This window comes from Cydia fagiglandana, chromosome Z (genome assembly GCF_963556715.1).
Source record: "Cydia fagiglandana chromosome Z, ilCydFagi1.1, whole genome shotgun sequence".
NCBI classification, from domain to species: domain Eukaryota; kingdom Metazoa; phylum Arthropoda; class Insecta; order Lepidoptera; family Tortricidae; genus Cydia; species Cydia fagiglandana.
In genome coordinates, this window is record NC_085959.1 from 41565239 (window position 1) to 41577647 (window position 12409).

General features: G+C 38.6%; 1 protein-coding gene across 1 annotated transcript; it reads right to left on the reverse strand.

Annotated features, from left to right (window-relative positions):
• Window positions 1-391: 391 nt before the first annotated feature.
• Window positions 392-10848, reverse strand: LOC134678424 (U11/U12 small nuclear ribonucleoprotein 35 kDa protein-like). Its single transcript, XM_063536999.1, has 3 exons — window positions 10711-10848; window positions 1571-1701; window positions 392-1193 (listed from the first exon to the last, which is right to left on the reverse strand). The coding sequence occupies exons 1-3, from the start codon at window positions 10781-10783 to the stop codon at window positions 864-866; spliced, it is 534 nt and encodes a 177-aa protein (XP_063393069.1). The 5' UTR covers window positions 10784-10848; the 3' UTR covers window positions 392-863.
• Between the last annotated feature and the right edge of the window lie 1561 nt (window positions 10849-12409).

A 12409-nucleotide genomic window follows, 5' to 3' on the forward strand; every position in this document is an offset into this window, starting at 1 on the left:
ACTGGATCGTTAAGGTTTAGATTGCTCCCACTTGGTTTCTGAAATAAGTTATATAGATAAATAATCGATAGCCGAGTGAATAGTCGTAGGCAATCAATCAAGTTAATTGATTAAAATGAATAATTACAAGGGCTAATTTTCGAGATTCCACTTCTCGAAATCGAAAGCGAGTGGTCGAGCGTTGGGGCTGTTGTCGCGCTGCATGGTGCAGTGCGTCAGCTTCAGGCATGTATTGTTTCTAGGGGCTAACACGGATGGCTATTTACGATTCTCACGGACCATACTTAGGATGGGTGCTTTTGGAGTTTGGACTATAGTTGGCATAAAATCATTACGGTAATAAAAAAATCCTTCAGATTAGAATCGTTTATTGCAAACCATATAGGTAGTTATTAGGTAGGTACAATGATATTATGCAGGGTGACGCGTTCAGCAATGATACTTCAGAGCAAGCTTTTTCTTTTTAGCAGATCTTTCGTAGGTACTTAGTATGAAAAGCCGTACGGTCACGCAGCTATGAGGCCTGCGGTTCATCACCGAATGGGAGCCTATGCTCACGACTTATTCTTTGGGCAAAGATTTTTCCCACATTGCCGCCCTATTTACGCCTGAAAGACGAAAGCAAAGATCCATGTCGTCTTGTAACCCTATGGATTTGTTTTCTGTGGGATTCAGTAAACGAGCTGAGATGCCGCCTAATGGGAAGCGGTCACCGTCGCTCATGGACACATGTAACATCGGAGAAGCCACTCTTGCGTTGCCGACCCTTGAGAACCCTGAATACCCATTTCTTGAAGAACCCTATGGAAATCCCTAAGGATGTAGAAACGAGCGAGTCCGCTTATTCTTGGTCCCAATTCTCTTCAATCTCTCCTATCCTCTCCAACCTTAATAGGCCTCTTGAAAGGCCTATCCCTACATCCGAACCTGAGCTGTCCAGAGTTCTTATTCCCCCCAAACCCTCCCCCCAGTCTCCTAGGCTTCCAACCTTTCATAACTCTTCCCACCTCTCTTTCAACGATAACTTCTGTGTTATCGATGTATTCTTTGTGTTTCTGTAGAGCCCGGTCGACCTCGGAGCTCCGCTCGAACTCGATGAGGGCGTACTGCTTGGATTTACCGGTCACTATGTCCTTGACGAGACGGCAGCGTAGGATTTTGCCGCAGTCAGAGAATTCAGATATGAGGGTATCCTGGAAAATTATGACAGAATATTAAAAGGACATTGTTTAAAAAACCAACCAACTCAACATAAACAAAAGCCTTTAGAAAATATATAGTTGACCCGTAGCCGAATGACAATTGTTGATAAACGCTGTGCAAAACTTAAATAATGTATGAATATAATCACACAACTTTTCTTAGCATCTGTCATCCTGATACAATCTTTCTTTTCATTTGGTATTTATTAATAAATGATTATAATCTTGACTATAGGCCCCGAGGAGTCTTGGGGATTTGTGTTCAATGGCAATACTCTTAAATGTCTATTGGTGGACCTCATGCCTTTTGAAATAAGGTTTACTGAACTGTGTGGACTGTGGTACAAGTGAACGAAAAGGATGATTACCTGGGTCGTTCTGGGATGCAGTCGTGCCACGAATACGGTGTGCCGCGGGTCCCCCCGCACTGACTTGTTGGGGATGTACTCTGACTCGAGTGCCCGCAGGATGGCTCGGTCATGCGGTATCGTATCCGTACCTTAACAGATAGATGATGAACTTAGGAGGTATTTCTTATACCATATAAAAACGAAATATTTTACCTACACCCAAGGCCAAAAGTATGGAAACAATTAACTCACATTATAGACGGGTCTAATGCGAATTTTATTCAATTACCTTAATTTACCGACGTTTCGGCACAGGTTTCACTGGTCGTGGTCGCGGCTGACTGATGTCCCACGCGAAAGTTTAAAATATTATGGCTACAAATATAATGACCACCAAAAAATACTTTGGTACCCTAAATAAAAAAATCATGCTTACCAAAAAAAATTACTGAACACCAAAAAAATAAGGCCTAAAATTACAAATGTACCACCATTTTAATTACGACTGCACTTCAAATTGTATTCGAATACCAAATATATCAATTGAATGATTACCAAAAATCATTAAGAGCGCTCTTACAAGAAAAGTCGAAATAATGCAAAATTGATGATACTAGTCGACGAAATTCAGGACTTTGTGCTCATTATTAGAAACAATGAGTACTTGTTCCAGTAAAAGCGTCTTCTTATCTTTTTAAATATCGTTGTAAATATTAGAAAAAGGACTTATTAAATTAGTAATGAATTTTTTTCTGATGGTCGTTTCCGAAAAACCGCTTGAAGCACTGAACGGCAAGCTCTTATTTGGAAATGTTGAGAAGTTTACTCTGCTAAACCTGGCTATTTTGTATTACTAATACCCTGTGCTTTAGGCATATCAAACGATATTTTTCCTACATACCTTTCAGAAAGAGAAAATCAAAGTAAAACGAACTCAATTTTCTCTCCGAAACAAGTGTCAATTTCTACGAAAACCTACTTAATATCGAAGTCATTTTCATACTCAAGCAATCTGCAACGTTTGCTTATACTGTTGGTATACATTAGTGTTTATGAAATTCTACTATAATTTTTTGGCAATTTTTTGAAAACTACTCTATATTACCGATGACGCGCGCTCGCCAGCTCAGTGCCGCGGCAGAGCTTGTACAGGCAGGACGTGTGTCGGTCGGCTCCGCACATTTTCAACGGCGACGACGAGGTTTTTTATCATTGTGTGCGGCGGGCGCCGTGTAAAACGCTATACTGTGTGCGTGTAAACCGCAACGAGAGACTTTGATCCTAGCACTGTTTTTATAGTATTATAATTTATAATGGTACAGTTTAATAAACTACCGGACAGGATTAAAAATATTTGAAACGACCTGACATTCTATATGTATTTATTTGACTCAAGATAGTACTCAGGGTCTGATGATGGAGCCGGAAGGTGGTCACCGGTACTAATCAACCATGCAACTAAACCATTTCGTGTTTGGGCTCGTTTGATTCGTCTCAACAAGATCTTTGACACAAGATAGTACTCAGGTTCTGATGATGGAGCCGGAAGGTGGTCACCGGTACCAATCAACCATGCAACTAAACCACTTCGTGTTTGGGCTCGTTTGATTCGTCTCAACAAGATCTTTGACACAAGATAGTACTCAGGGTCTGATGATGGAGCCGGAAGGTGGTCACCGGTACCAATCAACCATGCAACTAAACCACTTCGTGTTTAGGCTCGTTTTATTCGTCTCAACAAGACCTTTGACACAAGATAGTACTCAGGGTCTGATGATGAAGCCGGAAGGTGGTCACCGGTACCAATCAACCATGCAACTAAACCACTTCGTGTTTGGGCTCGTTTGATTCGGCTCAACAAGATCTTTGACTTAAGATAGTACTCAGGGTCTGATGATGGAGCCGGAAGGTGGTCACCAGTACCAATCAACCATGCAACTAAACCACTTCGTGTTTAGGCTCGTTTTATTCGTCTCAACAAGATCTTTGACACAAGATAGTACTCAGGGTCTGATGATGGAGCCGGAAGGTGGTCACCGGTACCAATCAACCATGCAACTAAACCACTTCGTGTTTGGGCTCGTTTGATTCGGCTCAACAAGATCTTTGACTTAAGATAGTACTCAGGGTCTGATGATGGAGCCGGAAGGTGGTCACCGGTACCAATCAACCATGCAACTAAACCACTTCGTGTTTAGGCTCGTTTTATTCGTCTCAACAAGACCTTTGACACAAGATAGTACTCAGGGTCTGATGATGGAGCCGGAAGGTGGTCACTGGTACCAATCAACCGTGCAACGAAACCACTTCGTGTTTAGGCTCGTTTTATTCGTCTCAACAAGATCTTTGACACAAGATAGTACTCAGGGTCTGATGATGGAGCCGGAAGGTGGTCACCGGTACCAATCAACCATGCAACTAAACCACTTCGTGTTTGGGCTCGTTTGATTAATCTCAACAAGATCTTTGACACTGAAGATACACAAGGTTTGATTATGGAGCTGAAAGGTGGCCACGGGTACCAGTCTATCATGTAACTGAACCACTTCGTGTTTAGGCACGTTTTATTCATCTCAACAAGATCTTTGACACAAGATAGTACTCCGGATCTGATGATGGAGCTCGAAGGTGGCGACGGGTACCTGTCTATCATGCAGTGTTGGCATCAATCTGAACTAAATCAATCCGGATTGATCAAATGATTGACGCGTCAATCCGATTGAATCAATTGGAATTAACGCATCAATCCTCAATTCGGATTAAATCAATTTTCAATCTAGATTAACCTAATAGGGTCCCTTTCCCTTCCCTAAGATTAGTTTTCAAAGGTGTCCTTTTTAGGGACTTACTTACTGGACTTAAAGTCGATATCTGAGGTTCCCAGAGGTTCGAAAACATGTTCCTGATGTCAGTATTGACTGATGTCCCTTTTAGGGACATTTTTCGAAATTGGCCAATTACGTTCATATTCGTAATCGATGTCGACCATAGGTCCCGAAAAATGTTTCTGACGTCAGTATTGAAGGATGTCCCTACTAGACATGTGCGCCGCGCCGCCGCGCCGCCGCCGCCGACGATTTTTCCACGCCGCCGCCGCCGATAAATTTGACCGGCGTATAATCGGCGTGGGAAATTTTGATACCTATCGTGTCTTATTCCATGTTGCGTAGTGAGTAGATAGTGTCAGAGGTATAATTTAAAGATCCTTATGCTTTTTCGCTTATTATTTGCCAGTGAAGCATATTAGCATAATTTTTGTTGTTGCGGTGTTAGCTGTGATAACGATTTAGCGTTAATTTAAACAAGATCTTGTTTCTGGATCTCAGGTTATTATTTGATATTTTATCGCACAGCTTTTTTGTACAACGCATTTTGTTTTACATCAATAGTCTCTTTATTGTCAATTTAATCAGTGAACTAAAGTCAAGAAAATAGCAGGTTCATATCCTAGGACATAAACATGCTATTTTCTTCTTAGAATCTCCAGCAAGCTGTAATTGCGTAATTTATAATTTCTCGTATGATTCTGGTGACACGCATGAGGGTCATCAACAAGACATCAATGTCATCATATGATAGATATGATTTGAATTATTTATCACATAATATACAATTTCATTTAAAAATACACACGATCAATTCTTAGTCATTTTATGGTGATTATCAGCTTCTTTTACTTAGTAATATATATTTCAATCAAAATTATAACAGTCAGGTTAAAACTTCGTAATAAGCTATACCTAAACAATGATACCTACTTATAGGAACTTAAATCACCAAATATCTTCACTAAGCTAGGAGTAAAGAAAACAAAGTAGACCTTAACATTCTATAAAACGGGACACTCCAAAGACATTCTGTTGAGCGAATCAACCGGCCAGATAAGTTTACTTTCGAAAACGACGATATCTTTAGTCTTACATAGTTTTCTGCTAAACTTCAGTTCAGACAAATGTAAAGTATTCATCATTATATCGTAACAAATCCTAAGTGAGGCGACAGCGGCTGCGAAAAGTCAATATAGATTTAAGGCAACTTAAAGATTTTTTTGTGTTTTATTTGTATTTCGCTTAAAAGTAAGTAAAAATACAGCCTAAAATGTAGCGTTTTAAAGTATCCTTTTTAATTTAATATTTAAACATACCGTTGGTAACTATTAAGTAGGTATTGGTAATAAATGGTTGCCAAGTGACATGCCGGGATATAATTTTCGGCAATAATTTAGAAAACACACATAATATGCTTTGGATAGCCTAGTAAATTATGCCACGCCGATTTCACGCCGATCACGCCGCCGCCGCCGGTCAAAAAATCATCGGACGCCGCCGCCGATGATTTTACCATCGGCGCACACCTCTAGTCCCTACCATTTCGGGACATTTTTTTAAATTGATCGTTGGCACTTTAAAACGATATCTGAGATTTCCAAAGGTTCCGTAACATGTTTCCGACGGCAATACAGACGGAGTTTCCTTTTTTTGTCTGGACATTTATGGGACATTTCTTCCAATTAACCGATTGCGTTCAAAATCGATATCTGAGGTGCTCAAAGGTTTCGAAACATGTTTCTGACGGCAATACCGAAAAATGACCTTTTTTCAGCAGGGTGGCGTAATGCAGGTAGTAAAGTAAGTACGCGGCTAAAGTGTAAAATCTCAATATTGCCGTTGAAACCATATTTTGCACCTCAGATATCGATTTTGAATGCAATCAGTCACTTTCAAAGAATGTCACTAAAATGTCCCAAAACAGGACACTGTTTACCTCAGATATCGATTTTAAACGCAATCGGGTAATTTCTAGAAATGTCCCAAAAAAGGACATCTCTCAATATTTCCCTCGGAAACAAGTTTCGAAACCTTTGGGCACATCAGATATCGATTTTGAACGCTATCGGTTAATTTCAAGGAAAGTCCCGAAAATGTTCCAAAAAGGACATCCTTCATATAGCCGTCGGAAACATGTTTCGGAACCTTTGGTAAACTCAGACACCGCTTTTGAACGCATTTGGTCAGTTTCACAAAAATGGCCTAAATAAAAAGGACATTAGGTAGGTACATACAAAGTAATCGTCAATCCGAATTGACGATTGAGGATTGACCGATCAATTCGAATTAACGATTAGTAATCGTCAATCTTCAATCAGTAGATTTAGAATTAGTTTCGTCAATCGTCAATTCGAATTGATCGGTCAATTCTCAATCGTCAATTCGAATTGATTTTTTGCCAACACTGCTATCATGTAACTGAACCACTTCATGTTTGGGCTCGTTTGATTCGTCTCAACAAGACCTTGGACACAAGTTAGTACTCAGGGTCTGATGATGGAGCTGGACTGTGGCCACGGGTACCAGTCTACCATGTAACTGAACCACTTCGTGTTTGGGCTCGTTTGATTCGTCGCAACAAGATCTTTGACACAAGATACTACTCAGGGTCTGATGATGGAGCTCGAAGGTGGCGACGGGTACCAGTCTATCACATAACTGAACCACTTCGTGTTTGGGCTTCGTGTTTGGTTTATCACCTAGTGTCAAAGATCTTGTTGAGACGAATCAAACGAGCCTAAACACGAAGTGGTTTAGTTGCATGGTTGATTGGTACCGGTGACCACCTTCCAGCTCCATCATCAGACTCTGAGTATCACCTAGTGTCAAAGATCTTGTTGAGACTAATCAAACGAGCCTAAACATGAAGTGGTTTAGTTGCATGGTTGATTGGTACCGGTGACCACCTTCCGGCTCCATCATCAGACTCTGAGTATCACCTAGTGTCAAAGATCTTGTTGAGACTAGTCAAACGAGCCTAAACATGAAGTGGTTTTGTTGCATGGTTGATTGGTACCGGTAACCAACTTCCAGCTCCATCATCAGACTCTGAGTATCACCTATATAGTGTCAAAGATCTTGTTGAGATGAATAAAACGAGCCTAAACACGATGTGGTTTAGTTGTATGGTTGATTGGTAATGGTGACCACCTTCCAGCTCCATCATCAGACCCTGAGTAGTGTCTTGTGTCAAAGATCTTGTTGAGACGAATCAAACGAGCCCAAACACGAAATTGTTTAGTTACATGAGAGACTGGTACCCGTGGCCACCTTCCAGCTCCATCATCAGACCCTGTGTATCTTCAGTGTCAAAGATCTTGTTGAGACGAATCAAACGAGCCCAAACACGAAGTGGTTTAGTTACATGATAGACTGGTACCCGTGGCCACCTTCCAGCTCCATCATCAGACCCTGTGTATCTTCAGTTTCTTGTAACTTGTTTCTTGTAAATAAGCGAGTACCTATAATTTCTTTGAGGTCATCCATTAATTACGTCACACGAATTTTTAGGTTTTTTGACCCCTCCCCCCCTCCTTGTCACACTTGGTCTCATTTGGCAAACCCCTCCCCCCTAGTGTGACGTCACATTTTTTCTACGAAATCGCCAAATCGAATTAAGTAGGTACCTAAGTATTATTAATATTTTATCAAAATATTTTTGACGATATAAATATTAGTAATTTTATAACCCAAAACTGCTTAGGAAAGAAAATTAAACGAATAAAAATGATTATCGTTTTAAAAACTTGTTATTTAAATGTACAGCGAATAAAATAATTTAAATAAATTTTCGGTTAAAGTGACGTCACAAAGTTTGTGTCTCCCCCATGTCACAATATGTCACATTTTCTTCACCCCCTCCCTCCCCCTAAACGTGTGATGTAATTAATGGATGACCCCTTTCGAGTAATATACGTTCATAAGTACGAGTATGGGGCTATTCATAAATTACGTCGTTTCAAATGGGAGGAAGGGGGGGTCTGGACATCGGATGATGGTAGCATGACGTAGGAGGAAACAGAGTCATCCGAAGCATGATTTTTGGATGATTTGAGGGATGGGGGGGTCAAAAATAGATGACGTAATTTATGAACAGCCCCTATGTACATTTGCACTGCATTTAGTATTTTCGTACTTACCAAATAACAGTTTTAGGACTTTATAAGTTAAGTACAGTTAGTGTTGTTATGGTTGATTTCAATATGCTTCGCGAAGGATCAAGAATGTTTAATCCATCATTGTAGTGCGAGCGTGGTAGAAGGGATCGGAATACTGAGCTCGCACGGCCTGCCGCAGCGCGTAAAATACCTAAACTCGCTCAACCCCGAAATGTAATAGCACTCTTAATGATCACCAAATCTTGAAGACCAAATAAATGCGATATATTCACCTAAATAAACCACTATGATACCAAAAAATTTACACATATTACCAAATAAAGTAAAATGATGCCAAAATTACTAGCCCCTCCCGCTCAACCCCCGTACCCCGCACCGCATAACTTAGGTAGGCATACTGAAATGCTACTAGAAAAGTATGTTAGGTTAGGTTTGTACTGCTATCAGTTAAGTGGGCTAGGTTAACACTGCGATCCTTACAGAAACGAATTGCTACTAGAAAAGTGGGTTAGGTTAGGTTTGAACTGCGACCCTTACAGAAAAGAAATGCTACTAGAAAAGTGGGTTAGGTTAGGTTTGAACTGCGACCCTTACAGAAACGAAATGCTACTAGAAAAGTGGGTTAGGTTAGGTTTGAACTGTGACCCTTACAGAAACGAAATGCTACTAGAAAAGTGGGTTAGGTTAGGTTTGAACTCCGACCCACACAGAAACGAAATTCTACTAGAAAAGTGGGTTAGGTTAGGTTTGAACTGCGACCCTTCCAGATAAGAAATGCTACTAGAAAAGTGGGTTAGGTTAGGTTTGAACTGCGAACCTTACAGAAACGAAATGTTACTAGAAAAGTGGGTTAGGTTAGGTTTGAACTGCAACCCATACAGAAACGAAATGCTACTAGAAAAGTGGGTTAGGTTAGGTTTGAACTGCGACCCTTCCAGATAAGAAATGCTACTAGAAAAGTGGGTTAGGTTAGGTTTGAACTGCGAACCTTACAGAAACGAAATGTTACTAGCTTTGCTTTAATAGGATAACAAGATTTAAAAATTTGGTTATAATTTTACATTAAAATGGAGTTCTAATTTTGGTGGTCATTTACTATTTTTGGGTTTACAATGATTATTTTGGTGTCATTTTATTTAATAGGATAGCACGATGTAAAAATTTGGTTATCAATTGACATTAAATTGGGGTTTGAAATTTGGTAATTATTTACAATTTTTGGGTTAATAATGATTAATTTGGTGTCATTTCCTTTAATAGGATAGTAAAATGTAATAAAATTGGTAATCATTTCACATTAAAATGGTGTTATAATTTTGGTGATCATTCATTATTTTAGGGTGGTAAAGTAGATTTTTTTGGTATTAAATTTTATTAAATCTGGTGATCAGTTAAATAGCAGCCAAATATTATATGGAAACAATTGTTTCAAATCTACAACTATCTCAATTAATCTCCTTTATTCATTAATTGTAGGTCTTATGTATATTGATAACCAAAACTTTATATTAGGCAACCCCAAAAAAATATTAAATTACACCCTAAGTATTAAAACATCCTAATATATTGTAAAAAAGATAACTAATAGAAATTTGGCAAAAGTTCATCATTTTTAATTGCCTTACAAGATGTTGAACTGAAAATTATCGTCAGAATTTGAGTTATTTACTTTTTAAAGCAAATAATCTTCCAAAGATGTATTTAGATGACCTTTTGTTGTCAGTGTCTGAGAGTGAGAGGCGTGTAAATATATTTATTTGGCTTGTAATTGATATTGATATTTATTGAAATCAAATTTTACAGCATTACAGCTAACACCAATGCACTGTAAAATTAAGTACCTAAGTAATAATAAAGTGATTAATAAATAAGCTACCTATTACATGTTTGATTCGCAAAAACGTAAAAAAGTACATTACAAACCTAATATATAGCTACTGCTACTATACTATACTATGAATACTATAGTGAACTCGTCTGTACCAGTTAGGGTGGCCCCTGGCGCCCTGAGTTCAATCCATAAAGGATCCTACAATTAAATGATTCTACCGATCAATTCTTACTCTAATGATAATCGTAAGGAAATGTATGTTAATAAAGGTTTAATGTCTTGTTAGAAGTAGAACTACGTAAAACGAACTAACAAAAGTTAATTATTTTATGTTAGCCGATAGCGTATATATACAACATAAGTAACATAACCAAAACTTACCATCGATTGAGCCTATTTTGACTGGATCGTACTCTGTAGCATATCGCTGGAACTTGTCTTCTTGTTGAGACATTGCGTTTTGTAAAATATTACTCAGTATTATTTAAATAAACAATACTTAAATGAGTAAACCGTGAGGTCCGTGAGTAAAGAAGTTTCTTTCCTTCTGGCACAGTCAGCCCATCGACACCCCATACTTTGATAAATTATGAAAGCCCTTGTTACCAACATTGAGGCATAGAAATAATCTTATCGAATTAAAATGACTGCTGTTGCATTTTGGTGGCACATACCATACTTGCTTTTAACATAGACGTATTATACTTACTTTTCTTTAGGTTGGTATGATTGGTAGTAAAACGTCAAACGTCATTTGAATTGGGTAGGTAAAGGTTTTTGAAGATAGGCAAATTATATTTTTTCCCGATAGTATTCATTATAGCGATCACGGAAATGCAGCTCTTTTATTTTTATATCATTTTATTGATTAAATATAATTTTTTAAATGATCGATATGACGTTTGTGAGGTGAAATGGCAGATTCCAGTAATTAATTCCTTGGCGCGTAGTAAATGGGACGGGATAGAAAAAAAAACGATTTCAACTGTCAGTGTCACTTAGCTCTCATTCCCGAAAAATAACGGACAAGCCTCATGTTACCTTGCGAATTGCTATTAATGTTATCATTGAGATTTTCGGCGACCTCAGCACGACCCACGGACTTCTGATTCCCCACGACATCTGCGCGTATTTGGACAAAGATTGAATTTACTTTCGATAACTTGGCACTGCATAAATTATTGGACAACGTTTTCTTCCCCACCCCTACACGACGGCCCCTACGCTGACCCTTGGACAGAGTTTTGCAAGAAAAATAAGCGAGTTCATACGAGATTGCGAGCAGATTCTACAAATTTGAAATTATTATCATAACAGTGATAGGCACAATGCCGTTGAATTAGAGGAGCAATGGCCGTACAGGAGTACGTATCCGTGAAATACTTACTAATACTTGTGTTTTGATTTTTATTATTAAATTGCCATGAGCTGTTAAGTTCGTAAACAAGAAATCGGTCTAATTTTTTCTAACAATTTCAACCATCTGTTAGTTTTGTGTGGTTATCCTCATTTTATGAATGTTGTTCTTATTTTCAGGTGGATGTAAACATTCATTGGCGGTATTATACTGATGGCTAATTAGAACCATTGAGCCATGACCATGACATACTTCCTTGCAGTGTTATTCGGCTAAGCCTCTCCGAGCATCCTGTGAATCTGAAGGATATAATTATTTCCATAAAAAAGAGCAATCGAATTAGGACCAAGATATCCCGAGAATCTAAAGACATTTTATAAAAAATGCAATAAAATGAAAATGGGAGACTCTCTTATTTTAACAATGTTACAAGATCATGACAATGTTATGGTCTATACTTATTAAAATTTTAAAACCAACATGTCTTTATCTTTGACTTGAAAATGTACAAATGATTTGGGTTAAGTTTTATGAAATGCAACTTATGCTAAAAATCTATTATTATTATATGTCAAATTATCGTGAACTCGATGTTGCTTAAGGCGTATCCAGATTAGTCAATTTTTCGCCAATCTGATTAAATTGCCCGATCGAATCGGGACGTATGGACGCAAACGCCAATTTGGCTCGCCGAATTCAACCGCCGATAATGACCAATAAAAT

What these genes read in the sequence shown, in the direction of transcription:
- LOC134678424 (XM_063536999.1), bottom strand. Translation starts at nt 10,783, where the DNA reads ATGTCTCAACAAGAAGACAAGTTCCAGCGATATGCTACAGAGTACGAT. An exon ending in CAAAATAGGCTCAATCGATG is followed by an intron (nt 1,702 to 10,710) that starts GTAAGTTTTGGT and finishes CTATCTGTTAAG; the next exon opens with GTACGGATACGATACCGCAT. An exon ending in TGCATCCCAGAACGACCCAG is followed by an intron (nt 1,194 to 1,570) that starts GTAATCATCCTT and finishes ATAATTTTCCAG; the next exon opens with GATACCCTCATATCTGAATT.